The sequence below is a fragment of the Pleurodeles waltl genome, chromosome 9 (assembly GCF_031143425.1).
Source record: "Pleurodeles waltl isolate 20211129_DDA chromosome 9, aPleWal1.hap1.20221129, whole genome shotgun sequence".
Taxonomy (NCBI): domain Eukaryota; kingdom Metazoa; phylum Chordata; class Amphibia; order Caudata; family Salamandridae; genus Pleurodeles; species Pleurodeles waltl.
Window position 1 is genome coordinate 965,457,431 of NC_090448.1, and position 23,698 is coordinate 965,481,128.

Below are 23,698 nucleotides of genomic sequence, written 5' to 3' on the forward strand. Positions count from 1 at the left end.
GTGCTCGCACAGCATCGAATGGTTGTCAAATACTTTCTTCTGTCCTAAATGTTCTGTATAATTCCATTATGCTAAGAATATCATCAGTCTAGTCACTATCCTTTCATATCAGCAACCACCCTAAACACCTTTGGCACCTAGACATTCCTTTTAGAAACACCACCCACAGACTAATCTTTTACTCTTAATTTTCACCATGTGCCACACTTTATTTTACAACCGGAACATGCATTTCTGTTCCAAATTGTAAATCTTCCCCGTCACGTTTTGTATTTTGTACGTTGGTTCATTACCGTGGAATGTGTACATTAGTTCATCTCCCTGACACCTAACGGAATCAACATATTTTATATTAGGCCACTTGCATCACATGTATCTAGTATTATGATCTTATTTTAGCCATTTTAATTTCCAGTCTCTGTTCTGTTGGAAATTATCATACTGAGTAAATTATTATTTGTAAGTTGCATATGTAGCCCCAAAAGCCAAGTGTGTTGATAATGGTGGAGCATCAAATTTAGTGCGCTTGTTGATGAATACTAGAGAAGTGATTTTCAAATGCTCGTTAATTAACTATGTATTATGATTTGACTGTGAAACTATGCATTTTAAAAAGGCAATGTCAAAGATATGATGACCACCACTTATATGTGTTTCATCTAAAGATACATTCATGATATAATTAAGTTCCCAATTAAATCAAAAAAGTATTTGAACGATTTTTCATAGCAGCTTAATCTTACAACATTTCCCACTGACTGTCAGAAGTATGAAAAACTTGCGTTGAAACTTATTTTACTTAAGGGCAGCCTATAATGGTGGATTCTGGTTAATACTGTGGAAGATGATCTGTAGCCTAATGTTCTTAAATATAACAGATTCAGGATACCCAATGCAAGTCAGTAGAAAAATGTCTTCTCATTGACTGAGATTGCAAATTCTGTTCCAGCCATCAGTGACTTTCAGGGGAAGTCCTGCCGAAATCGCTCCCACAATGTTGATACTTGTTAGGGTCATTACTAACCAAGAACCCCATTACCCACATCTCGTTACTAATTGTGACACTGGATCCGTGCCCCAGGAGGGTGGGTCCAAGCAGGTTTTGCTGCTAACAAATGAGTTGACATCTTCTGCAATAGAGTCTACTGTGTTGCAACATCCTGCACTGAGGGCAAACATGATGGGCCTGGCCTTTATCACTGAAGCCACTGATTGTAGGTGAAGCCTTTAGATGGTTTGTGATTGATGTTCACCGGCTGACCAGGAAGGTCCTTTGGATCTTTCTGCTGGAGTAAAGGTATATTATAAAATTCTCTGCCTGTCTTTCTGATATAGCTCCATGTTGTTTGAACCTCATGTAGATATTAATATCCATATCCCATGTGGATGAGTACTATAATTGGCACTCACAGAGTTCTCACTTCTCTTTGTTGCTTCCTTTGCTGCATTGATGTCATGGAACAAACACAAACTCAGAGAGTGCCTTAGCTGCAACAGTCGAAGGTTCCCCAGAAAGCTTCCATGAATTCTTATATTCGATTACTGAGAGCCCCATCTTCATGTGTAACTGAACATTGTGTGCAATGTTCCATACGAAAATATAATTACTGCAATTGTTATTTGTAATTTTTTTGTTCGCTGTGGAGAAATAATTTTTCCACATTGAGACCCCTCTACACTAGACCCTGTTAGGGAAGTGATCGTTTCTCATTCCCTCTCTGGAAACATATTTATTCCTGCCTCTGACAATAGAAGATTGCAGACAGTATATGTGAGTACCCACAAACAACTATTTGTGTGTGTGTTCTCTATTTTCCCTGGGGATTCACGCCCTGGGATGCCCTCTCTCAGGGAGTGGGTGTCCCTAAAAAATATGTGTCAGTTAAACCATGTTTTGTGAATCACAAACATTACTTTAAACATATGAAAAAGTCCGTATGTATGTGGTAAAACAAATGTAGACGTGCAAATGGTTTTGCAGATCAGGCCCAATCAGTGCAAAATTGAAATGGAGTGAGGACTAGCGCAAGCCAATAGATTCACTTTTGCTGTGAAGCCCAGTACTTTTCCACTACCTCTCCTAGTTCTGGTGCAGGGCCCTCCAGTGATTTATGCCACTGGATGTAGCATACACACCTCACATGCAAACAGTTTCAAATTTAATTGAGAGTTTTGAAAAGTGATGCTTCCACTTATCAAGCCTTCACAGAATGTTTCGTAGATGAGCAGCCTTGGAAATATGATCAAATGTCGCCGTTCACCTAGTCTCCTACTTTCCAGTTGGAACCTTCGCCCTCCCTGTCTGGGCTGGCTCTACCAGCCCCTGCACTTTACCAGAAGACCGCAGCACTGATTACCCTTTAGATAAGAGCAGGATTGCAGTGCTTCCATTTTGAAGAGCCTAATTGGTTTTTGCTCAACAAACACTTGCTGTCACCACAGCAGTAAATCGCACAGACTGTTCAGAACTAATTTGGCAGCACTTATCTGATTGCACTGGTCAGCCAGCAGTATTTTAATTGAAGCAATCCCTCTTTCTGCCTGGTTGTGTCCCCTTTTCCCATTTTTCAGCTTCCTGATATGCAGGTTTTGACTCCTAAAGGGGACTGGAAGAGTCCTCTCTGACCTCTTTTACCTTGCCGTTCCACACACGCTCTCTTCCTGCTGCAGAGGAGATGTAGCGGGGCACCATGCGCCGTAATGCAAAAGAAATGGAAATCCCCCATCCCTTGATTTGGAAACAAAAACGCACATACTTGGGGTACATTGGGCACCCCAGCCACCTGCATCTGCTGCATTATTGATAGCTGCGGCACTGCCTAGCAACACTGTGTTTACTTGCAAGATTATAGATAGCTACTATCTGAGGAGCTCAGTGAATTCTTTTGGGATGAACTTTTGCTGTATTTTAATGCAAACGATTCTTTGTAAAAGGAACATCGAGGCGATGGTCTGTACTGCATCGTGGATGCCACCCACTCTCCTATTTGTTAAATAATTGGGTTTTTGTAACTCCATAAGAGCATGCACAGGTTCAACACCAAAATGAATGATGAGCGTTCTTTTGTGAATGGGGCCGCTGTCATGAGAAGTCGTAAGCGCCGCCTTGGCTATCAGGTTTGTCCTGTCACAAGCATTCGTTTGTCAGTTAAAACACTGGACCTCTTGTGTAATGTTTCACTTTTTGGATGATTGTCTCCAGGCGTTTGCTCTCCTCTATTGAGTTTTTTGATCAGATTCGATTGACTCCAGCCTGCTTTCATCCAGTGAGTCTTATTCCAACCTTGTGTACACTGTGGAAAGCAGGGGCTGTCACTGCTAGAAAGAAAGGAAAGCCCTGCATTTATTTTGCTTCTTGTAAATGGTCATACTGGGGTATTACAAGGTGTTTTTTTAGTCTTTTGTCTAAGCGATGGTCTCACTTTAGCTGAATTCAATTACCAAGAATACGGTATCAATTTGGGATTGGTTTAGCAGTGGTTTAGAAGCTGCAAGGCAACGTCAGCTAGGCTCTGTACTCCCACTAACTTAGAGCAAGTCCCCAACTATTTACAATATGGCAAAAGCATTTGAGTTGGACTGTAATTACAGACATTGTCTCAAATTATTTTTTCTGATTAATAAAGCCACTTGTGCTCTCAGTGTTTTGACCACAGTACTTATTACATATATTTAGTGTAAATTTAAACCAAAGAGATTGGCATGGGCACCTTCAGGAAAACCTTAACCGGTTCCATTCTCCCCTTTTACAGATCATAGGCATAAGATGCTAAGCTGTTAAAGATGCATACATTTGGGGGTCTGAATGGGTTCTTCCAGGCATCAGTTCTTAAGCCGTGCAGCACTAGTCCACAAGCTTAAAGCAGCCCTGGAAATTGTCAACCTGTATGTATTTGGTTAAAAATTGGAACTAACACTTCATTTTATAATGCACTATTCTTATCATGTTGACAAAATAGTAATTGATTTTGAAAGCAGTTCTGAAGCGAAACTCATGAAATATTCTAATGCTTCTGGCTCAGACACAGTACCAAAAAGCATTATTTCTCTGCAGTATCAAATCATTTGCATTCCTGCAAGAAGATGCGCTGGTTGCTCAGGGATAGTTTTAAAGGCTAGTAAGGCCAAGTATCCCTCGGGCCTTACTGTCATTTTTTTGTTAACTCTGGGCCTGATTTAGATATTGGCAGAGGGGTTACTCTGTCACAACGGTGAGGGATATCCCGTCTTCCGAAATTGAAATCCAATTATAGCCTATAACATTTGGATTTCGGCGGACGGGATATCAGTCTCTGTTGTGACGGAGTAACCCCTCCGCCAATATCTAAATCCGACCCTCTTTTGGAACATGGGTCTAGAATGGAAGAGCAATGAATTGCTCATTTATTAGTTATTGGATTTTCAACCTAACATCCAAACCTAGGTACTGCATTTGCTCTGAACATATCACATATACCTGATTAATGACAATTTCACAGATTGATGTTGAGGAGAAGCAAATGAAAAAGCTTTTGAGGATACTTCACGTGGTCACCTTGAGGATCAGGGACGTTTGTGCCTTGTAAATTTCAAGGCTAAAATAACCTGAGTAACTCTTCTTCTGTACCTCCAACACTCATCACCAGCCCAAAAAAACTTGTCTACACAGACATGTGAGAAAATGTCTACCGTTGTGAGTGAAAGACACAGGCAGTGCTTTAGACATATGCACAGAGATGCACGAATGAGTAACATTTACATCAAAGTTCAAATGTTTCTGGTAAATTTTAGTTGTGTTGTTTATCACAAGAAATACAAATAAGAAGAGTAACCTTAGACAATGGAATGTCTAGCACATTTTGAATAGCACATACTTAATTTACTTAACCTCTGCCCATCAAGGCTGCTGCTGGGAAATCTTCTGCAAAAGAAAGAGAGGAAATGACTGAATTCTGCCAGATCATTGCAGTGGTACCTGCAGTCTCTATATTTATTGACGCTAACGAGCAGAACTTTAAAAACAATGACATTTACTTGCAAACTTCCCCAAAATGTCAAATCATATTCTGATGTCCTAAATAAATACACCCACAGATCCTTTTAGAATGATCTTGATCGGCCTCACAATAGGTATTCCTATTTCTTGTATATGGCACTTAGCTTTTCCAGATGCACCTTTGAGACCTGTACCATCATTATAAATATTTTCTTGCTCTCATTTAGTTTTTCCTCCACTCTGTTCCCGGATCAAAGCAGAACGTTGTTTGCTTTTGGTACTGCATTGACCTTGTGGATTGTGCAATAGCAAAAAATCCTACCCCTTATATTCATTACCCTGAAGATGTGGATGACTCACACTTCCCGCCACATCCGCACTCCCTGTTGTTGCCTTTCACCTGTATTCTATAGCTATTATTAACAAAGAAAAGCCTGACATGCTATCAACTGGAGTAACCATGAAAAGGATAGAATCTTTACTCTTCACACCTAAGCTAGGCCAGAGATTCCAAGGCACTCTTATGAGATTTGAAAGCTAATTTGTTGATGTTGCTGGAGCTTTGTTTTCCTTTATCAGCAGATCCAGTTACATTTCCCCCTTTGAGTTTCTCCATTGTTTTTAATCTCTTTCACTTGACTGTCGAGGTCATTTCTTTAAGGTAGTGGGACAACGTATTGAGTTAATTTCATTTACTAGAAGAGATGATAAAGAGTTTTCTATACACTCAGTACTCCTAACTCTGGATCCTGTGTGGGGAAGTACTGTTTGGAGAAAAGCTACTTGCAGTGTTTCTTTTTCGTTTCGTATTTTTCCATTGACTTCAATGTTAAAATTTTGATCTACTGCTTTCTATGTACCGTTGGACTCCCACTTCGACGACTGGGAAGTATTCAAGCATGTGAATCTATGAAAGATACCAATACTTGTGAGCCACAGTTCTAGGTAAATAACTTATTTTCTTTTTACATCTGCTGATAGCCTTACTAAGGCATGGCTGCTGACAAACCACTTCCACCACTTGATCTGATGCCTGCAAAATGAAGAAGACATACCCTGCATTCCCTGTGTGACATGGATTCAGACAATGATTATGACACATGTAATCAGCTTGGGCAGCCAGACCATGCAGAGAATTGGTATGATGACTTATGAAGAAGCTAGTTGCCTTGAGTTCTCGCCTTAGATGGAGCTCCTCTCACCCCCTGGTACTGCCAATGAAGAGAGCGCTTTTCATGTTGCCATGGTGATGCGTAGAGTGGCCCTTGACCTTCAGCTTACCACCTGCGGGTTCGGCATCCAGCAGATCACAAGTGTCATTTGCATCTGAAGGTAGCCCAAGGTCTCTTCCGTGAATTGGGAGAACCTTGTCTTGATTGGTTTGACACCACCACGAATACACAATGTCAACACTTATGTGCATTGTAGTTTCCGAGACGCCTCTCACTTGGAGGCACATTGTGCCTTGAGTGGAACTCAGGAAACCTCCATACTTTTCAGCTGATAGCACTCCTGCTCCAAGTTCTCAAAAAGATCAGGACCGACCAGGTCCATGTCAATCTAGTGGCCCCAGATTAGGCACAGAGAGTATGGTATCCAGACCTCCTGGGCTTGAGCATCTGACCTCTGATAAGGCTGCCCCTCTGAAAGGATCTGCTGTCGCAGTAGCAGGAAGGGCTTTGCACCCGGGCCTTCACAATCTCTACCTTCATGCTTAGAGATTGAGCAGCGACAGCTGTACACCTTCAGGCTTCCTCCAGAGATGGTTAATATCATCTTGGCAGTCAGGCATCCCTCGACAAGAACTTTATATGCCTATCATTGGGGACAAATCTGTTGCTTGGTGCGTGTTAGACCTGACAGCGTTAGGGTGGTCATCCCCCAACCTTTTGCTTGCCTCACTCCACTTTATTGACACTTTTTGCTGGTTTTAGGACTCTGCGCACTTTAACACCACTTACCAGTGCTAAAGTGAATATGCTCTCTCCCCTAAACATGGTAACATTGGTTCATTCCCAATTGGCATATTTGATTTACTTGTAAGTCCCTAGTAAACTGCACTACATGTGCCCAGGGCCTGTAAATTAAATGCTAGTAGTGGGCCTGCAGCACTCATTGTGCCACCCACATAAGTAGCTCCTTAACAATGTCTCAGGCCTGCCATTGCAAGACGTGTGTGTGAAGTTTCACTGCCACTTCGACGTGGCATTTAAATCTACTTGCCAAGCGTTAAACTCCCCTTTTTCTACATGTAAGTCACCCCTAAGGTACTCCCTAGGTAACCCATAGGGCAAGGTGCTATGTAGGTAAAAGGCAGGACATGTGCTTATGTGTTTTACATGTTCTGGTAGTGGAAAACATCATACATTTGTTTTTCCAGTACTGAGAGACCCGCTCCTGGGATTGCCCTCATGTACTTTTTGAGTGGTAGATTCTGATCTGGAAGGAGTAACCAAGTCATATTTAGTATGGCCAGAATGGTAATAGAAAACCTTGCTTATTGGTTACGTTGGATTTAATATTGCTATTTTAGAAATGCTACTTTTAGAAAGTGGGCATTTCTCTGCGCTTACTACCATCTGTGCCTTACAGCCCTTCTCCAATCCACATCTGGTCTGTGCTGGTTGACAGCACCCTTGTGCATTTCACCCAGACAACCACAAACACAGGACCCTCAGTCACATCTGCATTTATCTGCGTACTGAATGGAACTTCCTGGGATGGAAGGATGGAGGCCCTCACACTTACATTTCAAAGGTCAGTGGCCTGCCTTCACACAAAGGACTGATAACCCCCCATAGGTACCCTGGAAGACAGGACTGGGCTGAAAGTGGGAACTTGTGCACTTCAAAACCACTCTTTGAAGTTTCCCCCACTTCAAAGAAATGTTTGGGGTATATAAACTGGGTCTCTGACCCCACCAACTCAGACACTTCTGGACTTGCACCTGAACTCTGTCAGAAGACCTGCCTGGCTGCCCAAAGTACTCTCTGGACTGCTTTGCTGAGAAGGACTGCTGCCCTGCTGCCTGCTGGCCTCTGGCTGTGCTGGAAGGACTCTGCCTTCCCCTAAAAGTGCTCTCCAAGGGCTTGGGTTGAGCTTGCCTTCTGTTCTGAAGTCTCCGGGACAGCAAAGACTACATATACTGGCTTCTCGCTAGTTTCCGATTTCTGCCTGGTACAACTTCAACGACACCAGCACAGATGCCACAGCCTGCTCCCATTCCATGGACCTCGCTGTACGCAATGACCATGGCCTACAATGCAAATCCGACGTTGCCGCGACTCCACTGACGCCACGCAGGGTCATTGGTACAGGTCATTGGTACACTTGAAGTCGACCCATCATGTTTTGACGGACCGAATCCAGCGACCCCGCCAGGTCATAAGGAATCGATGCATCGCTAACGACACATTAGGCCCTCCTCCCCCTGTAATCGGACGGAACTGATGCCTTGCCTCCACCTGACTCCAGCAACGTCTCTTCTGTTTGACTCTGTGCAATGTCCTTGTTCTTTGTTTTCCAAAGGTAGTGTACCTGGGGGTCCGTGTGATTCTTTGACCGGCACCAGTGGTGTCGGATTGTTGGGAACGTCTCCGTCAACGACGACGTGATAGCCCCAGTTGGAGATATTGTGTTTCTAAGCACTTTAGCTGGATTTAATCTTTAAAAATTCATAACTCTGCCTGTGTACATTGGATTTTCATTGTTTAAACAGTATTTTATTCAGATAAATATTCCCTATTATCCTAAACCTGTATGGTGCCTTTTTGTGGTGTTTTCACTGTGTTATTGTATAAGTTCTGCGCAAGTACTTTACACATTGCCTTCTAAGTTAAGCCTGACTGCTCAGTGCCAAGCTACCAGAGGGTGGGCACAGGATAATTTGGATTGTGTTGTGACTTACCCTGACTAGGATTGTGGTCCCTACTTGGACAAGGGTGTATACTTCTGCCAACTAGAGACCCGATTTCCAACAGTGCGGTACTCAGCAGATAGTGCCCAGGTAAAGTTGGATAGTTGCTCCAGGCAAAGTTATCTGACATCTTGTTGTTTATTTTGTCCCCAGCTGGCAAGGCCTTGCTCAGAGCACAGTTAACCCCTTCGCTGCCAGGCCTTTTCCCCCTCCTGTGCCGGGCCTTTTTTTGCCTATTTGGGGCAGTTCGCGCTTAGGCCCTCATAACTTTTTGTCCACATAAGCTAACCAAGCCAAATTTGCGTCCTTTTTTTCCAACATCCTAGGGATTCTAGAGGTACCCAGACTTTGTGGGTTCCCTTGAAGGAGGCCAAGAAATTGGCCAAAATACAGTGAAAATTTCGTTTTTTTCAAAAAAATTGGAAAAAGTGGCTGCAGAAGAAGGCTTGTGGTTTTTCCCCTGCAAATGGCATCAACAAAGGGTTTGCGGTGCTAAACTCAGCAGCTTCCCAGCTTTCAGGAACAGGCAGACTTGAATCAGAAAACCCAATTTTTCAACACAATTTTGGCATTTTACTGGGGCATACCCCATTTGTGCAATTTTTTGTGCTTTCAGCCTCCTTCCAGTCAGTGACAGGAATGGTCATGAAACCAATGCTGGATCCCAGAAACCTAAACATTTCTGAAAAGTAGACAAAATTCTGAATTCAGCAAGGGGTCATTTGTGTAGATCCTACAAGGGTTTCCTACAGAAAATAACAGCTGAAAAAGAAAAATATTGAAATTGAGGTGAAAAAACCATCAATTTTTCTCTACGTTTTACTCTGTAACTTTTCCCTGCAATGTCAGATTATCGAAAGCAATATACCGTTACGTCTGCTGGACTCCTCTGGTTGCGGGGATATATAGGGCTTGTAGGTTCATCAAGAACCCGAGGAACCCAGAGCCAATAAATGAGCTGCACCCTGCAGTGCGTTTTCATTCTATACCGGGTATACAGCAATTCATTTGCTGAAATATAAGGAGTAAAAAATTGCTATCAAGAAAACCTTTGCATTTCCAAAAAGGGCACAAGATAAGGTGTTGAGGAGCAGTGGTTATTTGCACATCTCTGAATTCCGGGGTGACCATAGTAGCACGTGAATTACAGGGAATTTCTCAAATAGATGTCTTTTTTACACACACTCCTATATTTGGAAGGAAAAAATGTAGAGAAAGACAAGGGGCAATAGTACTTGTTTTGCTAATCTATGTTCCCCCAAGTCTCCCGATAAAAATGGTACCTCACTTGTGTGGGTAGGCCTAGCACCCGCGACAGGATATGCCCCAAAACACAACATGGACACATCACAGAAAACAGAGCTGTTTTTAGCAAAGTGACTACCTGTAGATTTTGGCCTCTAGCTCAGCCGCCACCTAGGGAAACCTACCAATCCTGTGCATTTCTGAAAACTAGAGACCTAGGGGAATCCAAGGAGGGGTGACTTGTGTGGCTCGGACCAGGTTCTGTTACCCAGAATCCTTTGCAAACCTCAAAATTTGGCTAAAAAAACACATGTTCCTCACATTTCTGTGGCAGAAAGTTATGGAATCTGAGAGGAGCCACAAATTTCCTTCCACCCAGCGTTCCCCCACGTCTCCCGATAAAAATGATACCTCACTTGTGTGGGTAGGCCTAGCACCCGCGACAGGATATGCCCCAAAACACAACGTGGACACATCACAGAAAACAGAGCTGTTTTTAGCAAAGTGACTACCTGTAGATTTTGGCCTCTAGCTCAGCCGCCACCTAGGGAAACCTACCAAACCTGTGCATTTCTGAAAACTAGAGACCTAGGGGAATCCAAGGAGGGGTGACTTGTGTGGCTCGGACCAGGTTCTGTTACCCAGAATCCTTTGCAAACCTCAAAATTTGGCTAAACAAACACATGTTCCTCACATTTCTGTGGCAGAAAGTTCTGGAATCTGAGAGGAGCCACAAATTTCCTTCCACCCAGCGTTCCCCCACGTCTCCCGATAAAAATGATACCTCACTTCTGTGGGTAGGCCTAGCGCCCGCGACAGGATATACCCCAAAACACAACGTGGACATATCACAGAAAACAGAGCTGTTTTTAGCAAAGTGACTACCTGTAGATTTTGGCCTCTAGCTCAGCCGCCACCTAGGGAAACCTACCAAACCTGTGCATTTCTGAAAACTAGAGACCTAGGGGAATCCAAGGAGGGGTGACTTGCGGGGCTCGGACCAGGTTCTGTTACCCAGAATCCTTTGCAAACCTCAAAATTTGGCTAAAAAAACACATGTTCCTCACATTTCTGTGGCAGAAAGTTCTGGAATCTGAGAGGAGCCACAAATTTCCTTCCACCCAGCGTTCCCCCACGTCTCCCGATAAAAATGATACCTCACTTGTGTGGGTAGGCCTAGCGCCCGCGACAGGATATGCCCCAAAACACAACGTGGACTTATCACAGAAAACAGAGCTGTTTTTAGCAAAGTGACTACCTGTAGATTTTGGCCTCTAGCTCAGCCGCCACCTAGGGAAACCTACCACACCTGTGCATTTCTGAAAACTAGAGACCTAGGGGAATCCAAGGAGGGGTGACTTGCGGGGCTCGGACCAGGTTCTGTTACCCAGAATCCTTTGCAAACCTCAAAATTTGGCTAAAAAAACACATGTTCCTCACATTTCTGTGGCAGAAAGTTCTGGAATCTGAGAGGAGCCACAAATTTCCTTCCACCCAGCGTTCCCCCATGTCTCCCGATAAAAATGATACCTCACTTGTGTGGGTAGGCCTAGCGCCCGCGACAGGATATGCCCCAAAACACAACGTGGACATATCACAGAAAACAGAGCTGTTTTTAGCAAAGTGACTACCTGTAGATTTTGGCCTGTAGCTCAGCCGCCACCTAGGGAAACCTACCAAACCTGTGCATTTCTGAAAACTAGAGACCTAGGGGAATCCAAGGAGGGGTGACTTGCGGGGCTCGGACCAGGTTCTGTTACCCAGAATCCTTTGCAAACCTCAAAATTTGGCTAAAAAAACACATGTTCCTCACATTTCTGTGGCAGAAAGTTCTGGAATCTGAGAGGAGCCACAAATTTCCTTCCACCCAGCGTTCCCCCACGTCTCCCGATAAAAATGATACCTCACTTGTGTGGGTAGGCCTAGCGCCCGCGACAGGATATGCCCCAAAACACAACGTGGACATATCACAGAAAACAGAGCTGTTTTTAGCAAAGTGACTACCTGTAGATTTTGGCCTCTAGCTCAGCCGCCACCTAGGGAAACCTACCAAACCTGTGCATTTCTGAAAACTAGAGACCTAGGGGAATCCAAGGAGGGGTGACTTGCGGGGCTCGGACCAGGTTCTGTTACCCAGAATCCTTTGCAAACCTCAAAATTTGGCTAAAAATACACATGTTACTCACATTTCTGTGGCAGAAAGTTCTGGAATCTGAGAGGAGCCACAAATTTCCTTCTACCCAGCGTTCCCCCAAGTCTCCCGATAAAAATGATACCTCACTTGTGTGGGTAGGACTAGCTCCCACGAAAGGAAAGGGCCCAAAACACAACGTGGACACATCACATTTTTTTATAAAAAGCAGTGCCTACCTGTGGATTTTGGCCTGTAGCTCAGCCGACACCTGAGGAAACCTAGCAAACCAGTGCATTTTTGAAAACTAGAAACCCAGGGGAATCCAAGAAGGGGTGACTTGCGGGGCTCTGACCAGGTTATGTTACCCAGAATCCTTTGCAAACATCAAAATTTGGTCCAAAAAAACACTTTTTCCTCTCATTCGGTGACAGAAAGTTCTGGAATCTGAGAGGAGCCACAAATTTCCTTCCACCCAGCGTTCCCCTAAGTCTCTCGATAAAAATGGTACATCACTTCTGTGGGTAGGCCTAGCGCCCACAAAAGGAATGGCCCAAAACACAACGTGGACACAACATATTTTTTCACAGAAAACAGAGGTGTTTTTTTGCAAGGTGCCTACCTGTGGTGTTTGGCCTGTAGCTCAGCCGGCCCCAGGGGGGGGGGGGGGGGGGCAGAAATGCCCTAAAATAAATTTGCCCCCCCAACCCCCACCCTCCCCCCGCCGGGAGCGACCCTTGCCTACGGGGTCGCTCCCCCTGCGTGACATTGGCACCAAAAAACAAATCCCCGGTGCCTAGTGGTTTCTGCCCCCTTGGGGCAGGTTGACCTAAACTCAGCCAATCTGCCCCCAAGGGGGGCAGAAATGGCCTAAATACAATTTGTCCCCCAGGGGAGCGACTTTTTGCCTGATGGGTCGCTCCCCATCTCTAAAAAAAAAAAAAAAAAAAGAAAAAAAAGAAAAAATTCCCCTGGCGCCTAGAGGTTTCCTGCCCCCCCCCCCCCCCCGGGGGCAGTTCGGCCTAATAATATGCCGATCTGTCCCCCGGGGGGGCAGAAATGGCCTCAAATAAATTTGCCCCCCCAACCCCCCACCACCCCCCCTGGGAGCGACCCTTGCCTACGGGGTCGCTCCCCCTGCGTGACATTGGCGCCAAAAAACAAATCCCCGGTGCCTAGTGGTTTCTGCCCCCTTGGGGGCAGATTGACCTAAAAATTTGCCAATCTGCCCCCAGGGGGGCACAAATGGTCTAAATACAATTTGCCCCCCCAGGGGAGCGACCCTTGCCTGATGGGTCGCTCCCCATCTCTAAAAAAAGAAACAACAAAAAAAAAAAACACAAAAAAAATTGCCCTGGCGCCTAGAGTGTTCTGCCCCCCCCCCCCCCCGGGGCAGTTCGGCCTAAAAATAGGCCGATCTGTCCCCCGGGGGGGCAGAAATGGCCTAAAATAAATTTGCCCCCCCAACCCCCACACCCCCCCCCCCCGGGAGCGACCCTTGCCTACGGGGTCGCTCCCCCTGCGTGACATTGGCGCCAAAAAACAAATCCCCGGTGCCTTGTGGTTTCTGCCCCCTTGGGGGAAGATTGACCCAAAATTGGCCAATCTGCCCCCAGGGGGGCAGAAATGGTCTAAATACAATTTGCCCCCCCAGGGGAGCGACCCTTGCCTGATGGGTCGCTCCCCATCTCTAAAAGAAGAAACAACAAAAAAAAAAAAAACACAAAAAAAAAAATTGCCCTGGCGCCTAGAGTGTTCTGCCCCCCCCCCCCCCCCCCGGGGGCAGTTCGGCCTAATAATAGGCCGATCTGTCTCCCGGGGGGGCAGAAATGGCCTAAAATAAATTTGCCCCCCCAACCCCCACACCCCCCCCCCCCCCCCCCCCCCCCACCCCCACCCCCCGGAAGCGACCCTTGCCTACGGGGTCCCTCCCCCTGCGTGACATTGGCGCCAAAAAACAAATCCCCGGTGCCTTGTGGTTTCTGCCCCCTTGGGGGCAGATTGACCTAAAATTGGCCAATCTGCCCCCAGGGGGGCAGAAATGGTCTAAATACAATTTTCCCCCCCCAGGGGAGCGACCCTTGCCTGATGGGTCGCTCCCCATCTCTAAAAAAAGAAACAACAAAAAAAAAAAAAAAAAAAAAATTGCCCTGGCGCCTAGAGTGCTAATAATAGGCCGATCTGTCCCCCGGGGGGGCAGAAATGGCCTAAAATAAATTTGGGAACAGAGGCATCCTTCTTCCCTAAAGTTGTGACACGATTCCATGTCGGTAAAAACATAATATTTCAGATGTTATATGCACCACCTCACTCCTCTAAGGGGGAGGAGAAACTAAAGCTTTTGAATCCCAAGAGAGCTCTCAGCTTTTATATTGCCAGAAAAAATGGTGTAGACAACTTTTATATTGCCAGAAGAAAACTTTGTGGGGTTCTCTGGAGTGTAAAAAAGGCTGTGCAAAAGACAACCATCTCTCTCTGGATCATGCTTACTATTAAAGTATGCAACACATTGGTTAAAAAGCAGCCTCCGGAAGGGCTGCATGCTCATTCTATCAGAAACAATGCTGCTATCCCTGTGTTAGCATGCAGACTCCCTGTACTGGACATTTGCCAGATGTCTACGTAAGCGTTGTTCCATAGGTTCACAAAACACAATTGTCTGGACACTCAGGTTTGCAGAGCAGGGCATTTTACCAGCTCTGTCTTGTAGGACTTTCTGGCTTGAGCCGTGTTACAGAGCCACCTCCAAACAGGTACAGCTTTGGTATGTATTCAGAAGGTGAGATCTGTGTGACTAGACATTTCTATCAGAAGAACAAGCGACATACCTTTAACGCTCTTTCTGGTAGAGACTTTATCAAGCCATGGATTCCTCAATGACCCAACACTACTCTGGGATTGGACTCTATCCAATCTTAAGATTCCAAGTTTAGGAATCTGTACACTGGTCACAACCAATTGGCTTTCTGGGGCTCTGCATCTGGGGGGCAGACAGCCTCGAAAGCAACTCACATTATCGTGCAGGAGTAGCACCAATATAAGCCAGCACGTCTTTTCTGGAGTGGAACAGCGTCAGTGGGGAGGGGGGGGTGGGGGGGGGGGCAAACGGTGCCACCTAACAGTGTGCAATAATACTGCTGAAAAGATACAGCATCCAGCCAGACGCCTGCTGGTTATTCAAAAGGTGATGAATCTGCAGTCACTGCCAGAAAAAGCACTCCTCAAAGTAAGTAACTTGTTCTTCAGTAAATAGATTTGGCTGGTCGCTCAGCTGCAGCCCATCCGACAAACCAATATCGCTCGTTTGATGGCTCTTTTCTGAAACTGTCCTTGCTCCTGTGGTAGGAGCAATTTTCACAAAACCAATCAATGCTGGCCTGTTCTCTATTGAATGAGAGGCCAGTTGGCATTTTTTTGTTTTCCAAAGACAACCTCCTAAAGCAGCGACCTTTGTTTGGAAAACAAAAAAAACATCACTGCCCCATAATTTATTTTCTCCTAACGTGTGGCATACGTTTATTTTTCTATGGTGTGATTGCATGCAGTGCATCGGAGTGACAGACACAATGAACAGATGACAAAGTGTAAGGAGGCCCATCCTAATAGTGTGTGTTTCCAACAGCACTTTGCTTTGACTCTGCTCTCGGAAAAAAAACATCACTTCCTCTGCCTTTTTAGAAAGCGAGAAACCAAGAGGTTGACGGATTGGGCATCCAGGAGCATTTGGTGAACGCCCCGTTACTGACAATCTCCGAATAAGCCAATAAGTGTAATCTTAAATCTAGAACTTCAGGGGTGTTTAGACGCCTGTGTATATGGTCAGGTTGAAGAATAATCATTAGAAGGAATGTATTTTTCGTTCTTGTTGTCAAAGGCCTTACTTTCTCACTAGACTGAGCACTTGTCCAGAAACTTGCAGGGCAGTGGCTGGAAATGTGGCTGGATGGAGGCCAAAGTATAAAGAACTTCGCTCTTCTGAATTATTGTGCAAGGGTCTAACTTTCTTTTGTTCAGTCATGAGTTTTTCTTAGTATAATTAAGTCGTGTTGTAGAGCTCCCACTTCAGTTGATGGTGGTTCATGCTGATGCATCTGTAAAGGAATGCAGTTGGTGGTAAACACCATATCGCCTCTAACGCCAGTTAGGTGTCCTAATAACTCCTATGGTGCCCGGAAGCCAGTTTATTCAGAACTATCTATCTTGGACTTGTAGGATTAAGAATTTGGGTTCCATGTCAGCAGATCAACTTGTTCCTTCAGCCCTCTGACTTTGAATGCGACCCGTGGTCCTTGGCTCATAGACTTCTTATCGCTTTGATGCCAACTGGAGAGACGAATCTGCCACTATTTTCCATGCAACACTACAATGTACGACGTAGGGCAGCCACAAAATAATTCAAGGCAACAGGACAGCTGTCAATATGCACTTTGTGTGTTACATGTTTGGCCGCTTGCCAACAACATCTGTGTGTCCTAGGCTACTGTCGGATGGCTGCTGTCAGCACTACCAGAATTATCTTAAATCCGCAATCCGTGTATTTTTTTTTTTTTGTCCTGCGGTACCGTTTTTGTAGTTTAATAGACTAACTCGGTACACACGTGCCCATCAAAATGTCAGAAAGGATGAACGTTGGCAGATTGATCAAGATTGTCGCAGTGGTAAATTCATTCTCACGTGTACGCAAACACCGTATGCATGTGATTGTGGGGCCCGCATTGTGGCAGCTGCTCACGTGCTGAGCGTGGGGAGCGTGCTTTTTTTTTTTTTTTTTTTTTAAACGTACCCTGTAGTCTTTCTCCTGAAAGTGTTTCATTAAAATTGGTTTTACTGGCAGAAGGATATTAAGTGTCAAACACTTGTAAAGAAGTGCCCTGCAGCTGCCTTTGAAGAGGCGCAGTTACTAAGCGCAGAGCCCTCTTACTACCTACGGTAACTTTTGAAGACGCTCACGTAGCGTCATCCTAAAATGTGCCGACCTGGCGGAGCGCCAGCCTCTGTCACAAGCCCTGCAGCTCTTCTCCTTTCGTACGAGAGAAAAATCCCCAAATATCGAGCTTCTCTTTGTAAGGAGCAGCATGTAGTATGATTAATGAGAAAAATTCACCCTCGCCGGCTTCATTTAACCGGCTTTAAATGATGTTCTGTCTGCTTTGATCCCCTGAGCAGTGTGTTTGTGTCTGTTAGATACTGCAGTATTTGCCAAGCTCTTGGATAAAGGTATTTCTTTCATGAACCGCAATTCCGTTCTCACTGTAGACGTACCAGGCCTCTCTAGACTGGCACTTTCTAGAAGGGGGTGGAGGCCGTTTTGCAACGTCTTTTAGGAGGTCATGTAAGGTTGATGCTTCGTTGGTGGTTGTTGAACCTAATTAAATATCTCTACAGCTTTGTGGTGTAAAATGCCTCACCCACTTGGTAAGTTTTCATCCTTCGAGAAGCATGCGAAGGCCTGCCAGGTAGATGCTATTTTAGCCATCTCCTATGGTCCATGTCTTCATATAAGTCCCAGTCAGATCCAGAGACCTGTGGTGGAATTTGAGTTCTTGGCTGTGAGAGAATTTGACCAGAGTTCATGACGGAGCGATTGTATTGCACAACCACTCTTACTAGACCTCACTTATAAGTTGACGTCACATTATAGAAAGCTGGTAGCCACCAAACATTTATGGACATTAATATTAAGATTCTGAAAATAAAGTACTTTTATGTGCATTCCTCTGTACCATTCGAACCATGTCTTGAGCACATAAGAAAGGACTCTACTTATGTCTTCATAACTAAAGCCTGAGCACCCAGAAAAATGTCAAGAACCCCTGTTCAATTTGTGGACCCACTTTGATCTCTCCACTGTATTGGCTCTCCCGCTACACAAAACAAGCAAGGTTATTGCCAAATAAATTAGTACAATCCGATCGGTAGTAGCCACAGCACAATCTTGTTTACAGCCAACAAATTACTTTCTAGCTTTTAAGACCCAAGCCTCATTTCACGCAGAGTCTTTAGGCATCAAATCAGTTGCATTCTTCAAACTTGCACCTGTCAGAGAGAAGGCTAAGGGGGTTGGCCCCCGAGGTTCTGCATGTATTGTACTCCTAAGGCTTATTTGCAAAGCAATGTACAGTTTCATAATGGAGTTCTTTAGAATCTACTGAATTAGACCTAAGATGTTTACAGGTGCCTTCTCCTGTCCCCTGTCTCGTCTCCACATTGTAGAATATAACCACAGGTGGAGAATGGGAATGGGCAGACTGCCTATGAAGAATAGCATTACCTTTAAATTGACTCACAGCTCATAGGATGTGCATCATTATCAACACTCATCTACCAAGCCTGCAGTCATTGCATGAAAACAAAACGCTGGCTGTCAGGGGATGTGGCATGATGTTAACTGCCATCGTGAATGGGCGGTATGCCCACAAATGATGTGCACCTGCATTTGTGGTGCTGGGCAAGCACAGCTTCGTTAAGCAGCTACTGAAGCATTTTCCAGTCATGGCAGGAATTAGCAGTGCTGCCCATTGTTTGGTAATGGAAGTGAATCTATGAACAAGGATTAACAAAGTCACCAGCAAAGTAACTTGGTTCTACTTTGCTACTTCAAATTTTCAATATTATGAAAACAACATTAGTCAAAGGAGACCACTGTTGAAAACTCTGCAAGTACATTTTCGTGTATCGCCGAGAGAAGACAACCGCAGCAGGAGACCATTTCTTCTAAATCTGAGATGGTGGATGATTGCCTATCAGTAAGAGTAGAAGACTTTTCTGGCTTTTCATGTTGCATAATACAACATCTGCTAAAGGTCACCTGCAGGATAATACCATGTTTTATGGAGGAAGTTGACGGCCTACCTTTCACTCATGGTCACCACCCTGCTTCGAGAAATATCAGGTCTGGCCCTGATCTCAAGAAAATAGACAGCCACTCAGATGTTTAAGGGAGGGCTAGTATATGAATGGGGTGGCTTATTCCAGGGGCTGCACTCTGTATCATGCTTAAAGCTTTGGACCTTCTGCCTATAATGCTGGTAGATGGACCTAATGAAGTAAAACTAATGAATCCCTTGAAGGGTCTGTAAAGCAGTAATTATTCACACACCGCCTCCTATAGTATTGATGACTATGATGCAAATGTACTGCATTCCCTAATGGTACCAGGATGTTCAGCTAATTTCTGTTCTTTTTTTGTCCTTGCTTTAAAGGCTGAGAAAAAGAATGCAGATGCACAAAGCTCCCGCCTGAGCGCAATGTCATCCTCCTTTCGTGGCCAGCACAGCTTCCTGTCCAGCTCCGTTCTCTCTGACTCAGCTTGTAAGTATTAGCATGACAAATACTCCTCTGATGCCTGACCCAGATATAATACACCTCAAGATCCATGTCTCATTAACTTTAGGTTTTCTGTAAATATCATTTTCCTTTCACGTTTCTTCGTTTTCATTCTAAGAAGTATTATGGCTAACGGAAATGAACATTACTTCAGACTACTGTTGATAAAGCCCTCATGTGAGCCCCAATGCCAGTAGTCCTTTCTCAAATCCTTGATGTTGAGCGGACCACTTAACAGCATCACAGCTCTTTTGATGTAACTTCTAACTGCAGATTCCTCGCCTTAGAATATGCCCCAGGTGCCAGACTGCAAACTTTTTCTAAAAATGCTGCAGTGTGCTGCTAGGTACAATGCGACTTAGTGCTGGCTCTGTATCACCCTGGAGTTCATGAAATGGAGCCGTAAATAAGCCGCCAGCCCTGCACACTGGTGTGCCAGCTCCTTTCTTTCCACATCTTTCAACACAAATCTGGAGCTCACCTCCCAAATTCGTCGGCCTACCTATGGCTCCTATAAAAAAACAAAAACAAAGCAGTACTCAACTGCATCCAACCGTGGAGGACATGGCACTTCATCACAGTCTCATTTGGTACCCTTCAGGTCCCCAGTGGCAGTTTCCCAGGCCATCAGCAATGTTGCCGCATATAGAGGTCTTCAAAGAGGCGATGCTCCAGATTTTCAGCACAATTCCGAATGCTTCTGATGTGCCTTTGGGCCCACATAACCGCAGGGGCCTCCAAGCGGATTCCTGTCAGAGAGTCATTCAATAGTACCATCTGACCCCTTAGAATCCATTCAGTGTCCTATATCAACTCCCACACATACATCTACCCTGGCTCCTGAACCTACACCGGACTCTTCCACATCAGTGATGGTACAAACTGGTGCAAGAAGAAATGGTGATTCTGATGTCTGACCCTGATCCAACTTTAGCACAATCTTGACCAATGTGACTACGAGATTACTGCAGTACAACCCTGGCTCTGTGCGAATGCCCCTGGCAGGTCAGAGCACCAACCGTGGCTCCACTGTCTTTTTGGCTCTGACTGAACAGGGTACACCACAGATACATGATGATGGTGATGGTGGGGAAGGGGCGTGTCATCTCCTCCCTCATTATTACAATTTTTACTTGACTGCCAAGAGGACAGTGGGCCTGATACCTCGAATGATACAGGGTTGGGCTCACCACTTAGACAACCAGCAGGAGAGAGTGCATCATTTGCATCAGTGGTCCGATGGGCAGCTGAGGTATTCAGATTGCAGCTGCCTTTATTTGAGTCCAAGACTATCGTTCATACCAACATTTTGCAGCCTGGGCCAGCCACGTCTGAGTCCTTGCTTTCCGGAAACCTTGGTGGACACTTGGTCAAAGCCCTGCACTTGCCCACTGTTAAATAGGCCGGTGACCACCATCACATATCAGCGACTGGTGACCACGATTTTCTTACTAAACAACCTACCCCAGAGAACCTGGTAATTCAGTTTTCAACCACTAAGAACCCTCAGTTCATTCCTCATAACTAGTCCAGATAGGGAGTCTAAAGGGGTTGAGGCATTTGGAAAACAAGTGTTCGCCACAACTTGCCTGGCATTGAGATCTGTCAGTGCAGTCTGTTTGTGGGGTCTCTACACCATTGTCCTATCTGACATGGCCAGCAAGATGTTGCAAGTGGTGCTAAAGACTTTAGGGCTTCTCTGGCTCAAGCAACTCTTGATTTGTCAAGACAAGTTCAAATACGTGATTCGTGCTGGCCTCAATACTACTGATTACCTTGGAATGGCGATTAGCACCAGTGTTGTGTTCTGCAGCCACTCATAAGTGCATTCAACAAGATTGTCTAGAAATGTACAAGCCTCTCTCATAGATGGGCCCTTTTTGGGCTCATGTTTTCTGGTGAAAAAGGTTGTTTTGCCCAGGAACATTTTAAGGACAATAAAGTTCTGTCATGCTCCCTAGATCTCTGGATCACTCCCAAGCAGTTCCCATATCAGTTAAGAAAATTCAAAGGTAACTCCAGGGTGCTGCTATACAGACAGCAGAAGTCACCCTAACCCCTGCCACAGTTGCCTCTGTCTTTTTGAAAATGAGAATGTGGGTATGGCAGTGAAAGGAGATGGCCAGCAACAACAGCTGTCCTTCCAATCCCCTTCACCTTCACCAACAGCCACTAAGCAGATTTAGTTTGCCCTTAGCAGTGACAAGATTCAGTTTCTCCTCCAAGGGTGACAATCCATCTACTCTAACAGTTGCGTCATGCAAATCGTTCAGCTTGGCTGTGTCCCACCCTTTCTTTCTATTCCACCAATTGTTCTCCCCACATCTAACTCATGTTCAGAGAAGCACCTCTTCATTATGTTACAGGATGTTTGAGTGTTACTCTCCAAAGATGCTATGGACAAGGTTCCAGATTAGGAAAGAGTAGATGGTTCTACTTTTGCCTTTTCTTTCTGCTGAAAAAGGACAGAGGTCTCTGGCCTATACTGAACCGTCAACCTCAGAATGCCTTCCTAAGGAAGGACAAACTCCTAATGCTCACACTAGCCCAGGTCGTGGCTGCTCTGGACTTGGTGGAGTGGAATGTGTCCTTGGTTCTGCACATCTGAGATTTTCATAAACCCATCCTACAGTTGCACAGATATTACCTATGGTGCACAATCGGCCAGGAGCATTTAGAGTTTGCATGCTCCCCTTCAGCCTCACCAGCACCGGGTATTCTGAAAGTGATGGTGGTAGTTGCCGCACACCTTCGGAGGTTGGCGATACCGGTTTTCCTCGTCCTTGGCCACTGGCTGTTAAGTCCTAGATCACCTCGAGGCATTGGCAAATCACATGATATAATTTGTTGCATAGTTGATAACTCCTTAACAGAAGCAGCCATTCATTGGAACTATCCTGCACATAATTCCAGTTCAAGGCTTTCCCTCCACTGCATTTTGTCTGTGATCCCAAAGTTTCTCCCTCGGTCTTGGATCTCGGTAAGAGCCGCTCTGAGTCTCTTTGGACTTTTAGCCTCCTGCATCTTCCTGGTCAACTATGCAAGGTGGTACATACAGGGCCTCTATTGGAATGTGAAGTTCCAGTGAGCCCAGCACTTGGGCAGTCTGTTGGATGCCATCCCAATTATAGGAGAGATGGCTCACAACTTGCAGGGGTGACTGCTCAAACCCTGTTAGTTCAATGGTAAGCTCATCTCCCTGTCCACCCAGAGCCGATGATAGTGGTGACGGATGCATCACTACTGATTTGGAGAGGTCATCTGCGAAAGGTGGAGATCAGAGGACTCCAGTCTCCAGGGGAAGCCCAGCTCCATATCAGTCTGTTGGAGTTGTTGTCCATTCATTCGGCTCTGAAGGCCTTCCTGCCATCCATGAAGAGTAGGCTGGTACAGGTTCTCATGGACAACACCACTGCCAACAAGCAGGGTACAGTATGGTCCTTGTTCCTGTGTCAAGAGGCATGTGCTTCTGGAGTTGGTTGGAGTGTCAGTGTGTATCCCTGATTGTGAAGCCAATGGTGCATGGCAGATCACAAATGGAGTGTGCATACTGAGTAAGCACAGGGGAGCTTCCATCATTTGAGGGAACCCTGCATGGATCTTATTACTTCAGTTGAACACAAATGGATTCTGGCTGTAGCGGAACACAGGATTTGTATACTCTTTCCCAACTCTCCCTCTCCTCCACTGCACTGTGTTCTGAAAAAGATCAGTCCTGGTGGCTCCAGATTGGGCCAGGAGAGTATTTAACCTGTAACTTCTGGGCATGAGTGTCTGTCACCCAATCATGTTTCCACTCCCAAAGGATCTTCTGTCACCGCAGCAAGGCAAGGTTCTGTACCAAACCTGCACAATCCACAACTTCATTATGTGAAGATTGAGAAGCAGCAGTTGACTGCATTCGATCAACCACCTGAAGTTTTGGCTATCATCATTGCTGCCAGGCGTCCATTTAGGAAGTTCAATTTGTAGTCTTAACTGGCGTCTGCAAGACTCACCCTTTACAAACTAAACTGTTTGATGTTTTATTGTTTGTTGTGGCACAGCAGTGCCTTATAGTGGGCACTATTAAAGGTTATTTGTCAGCTCATTCGGCCTTTTTGCA

At 45.2% G+C, this 23,698-nt stretch overlaps 1 protein-coding gene across 3 annotated transcripts in view; it reads left to right on the forward strand.

Annotated features, from left to right (window-relative positions):
* CEP128 (centrosomal protein 128) overlaps positions 1-23,698 on the forward strand; it is a 722,948-nt gene that overhangs the window by 660,744 nt on the left and 38,506 nt on the right. For all 3 annotated transcript variants that reach the window (XM_069208366.1, XM_069208365.1, XM_069208367.1), the window contains one exon: positions 19,470-19,578. In XM_069208366.1, the coding sequence (XP_069064467.1) occupies positions 19,470-19,578 (109 nt within the window). The remainder of the gene's footprint in view (positions 1-19,469; positions 19,579-23,698) is intronic.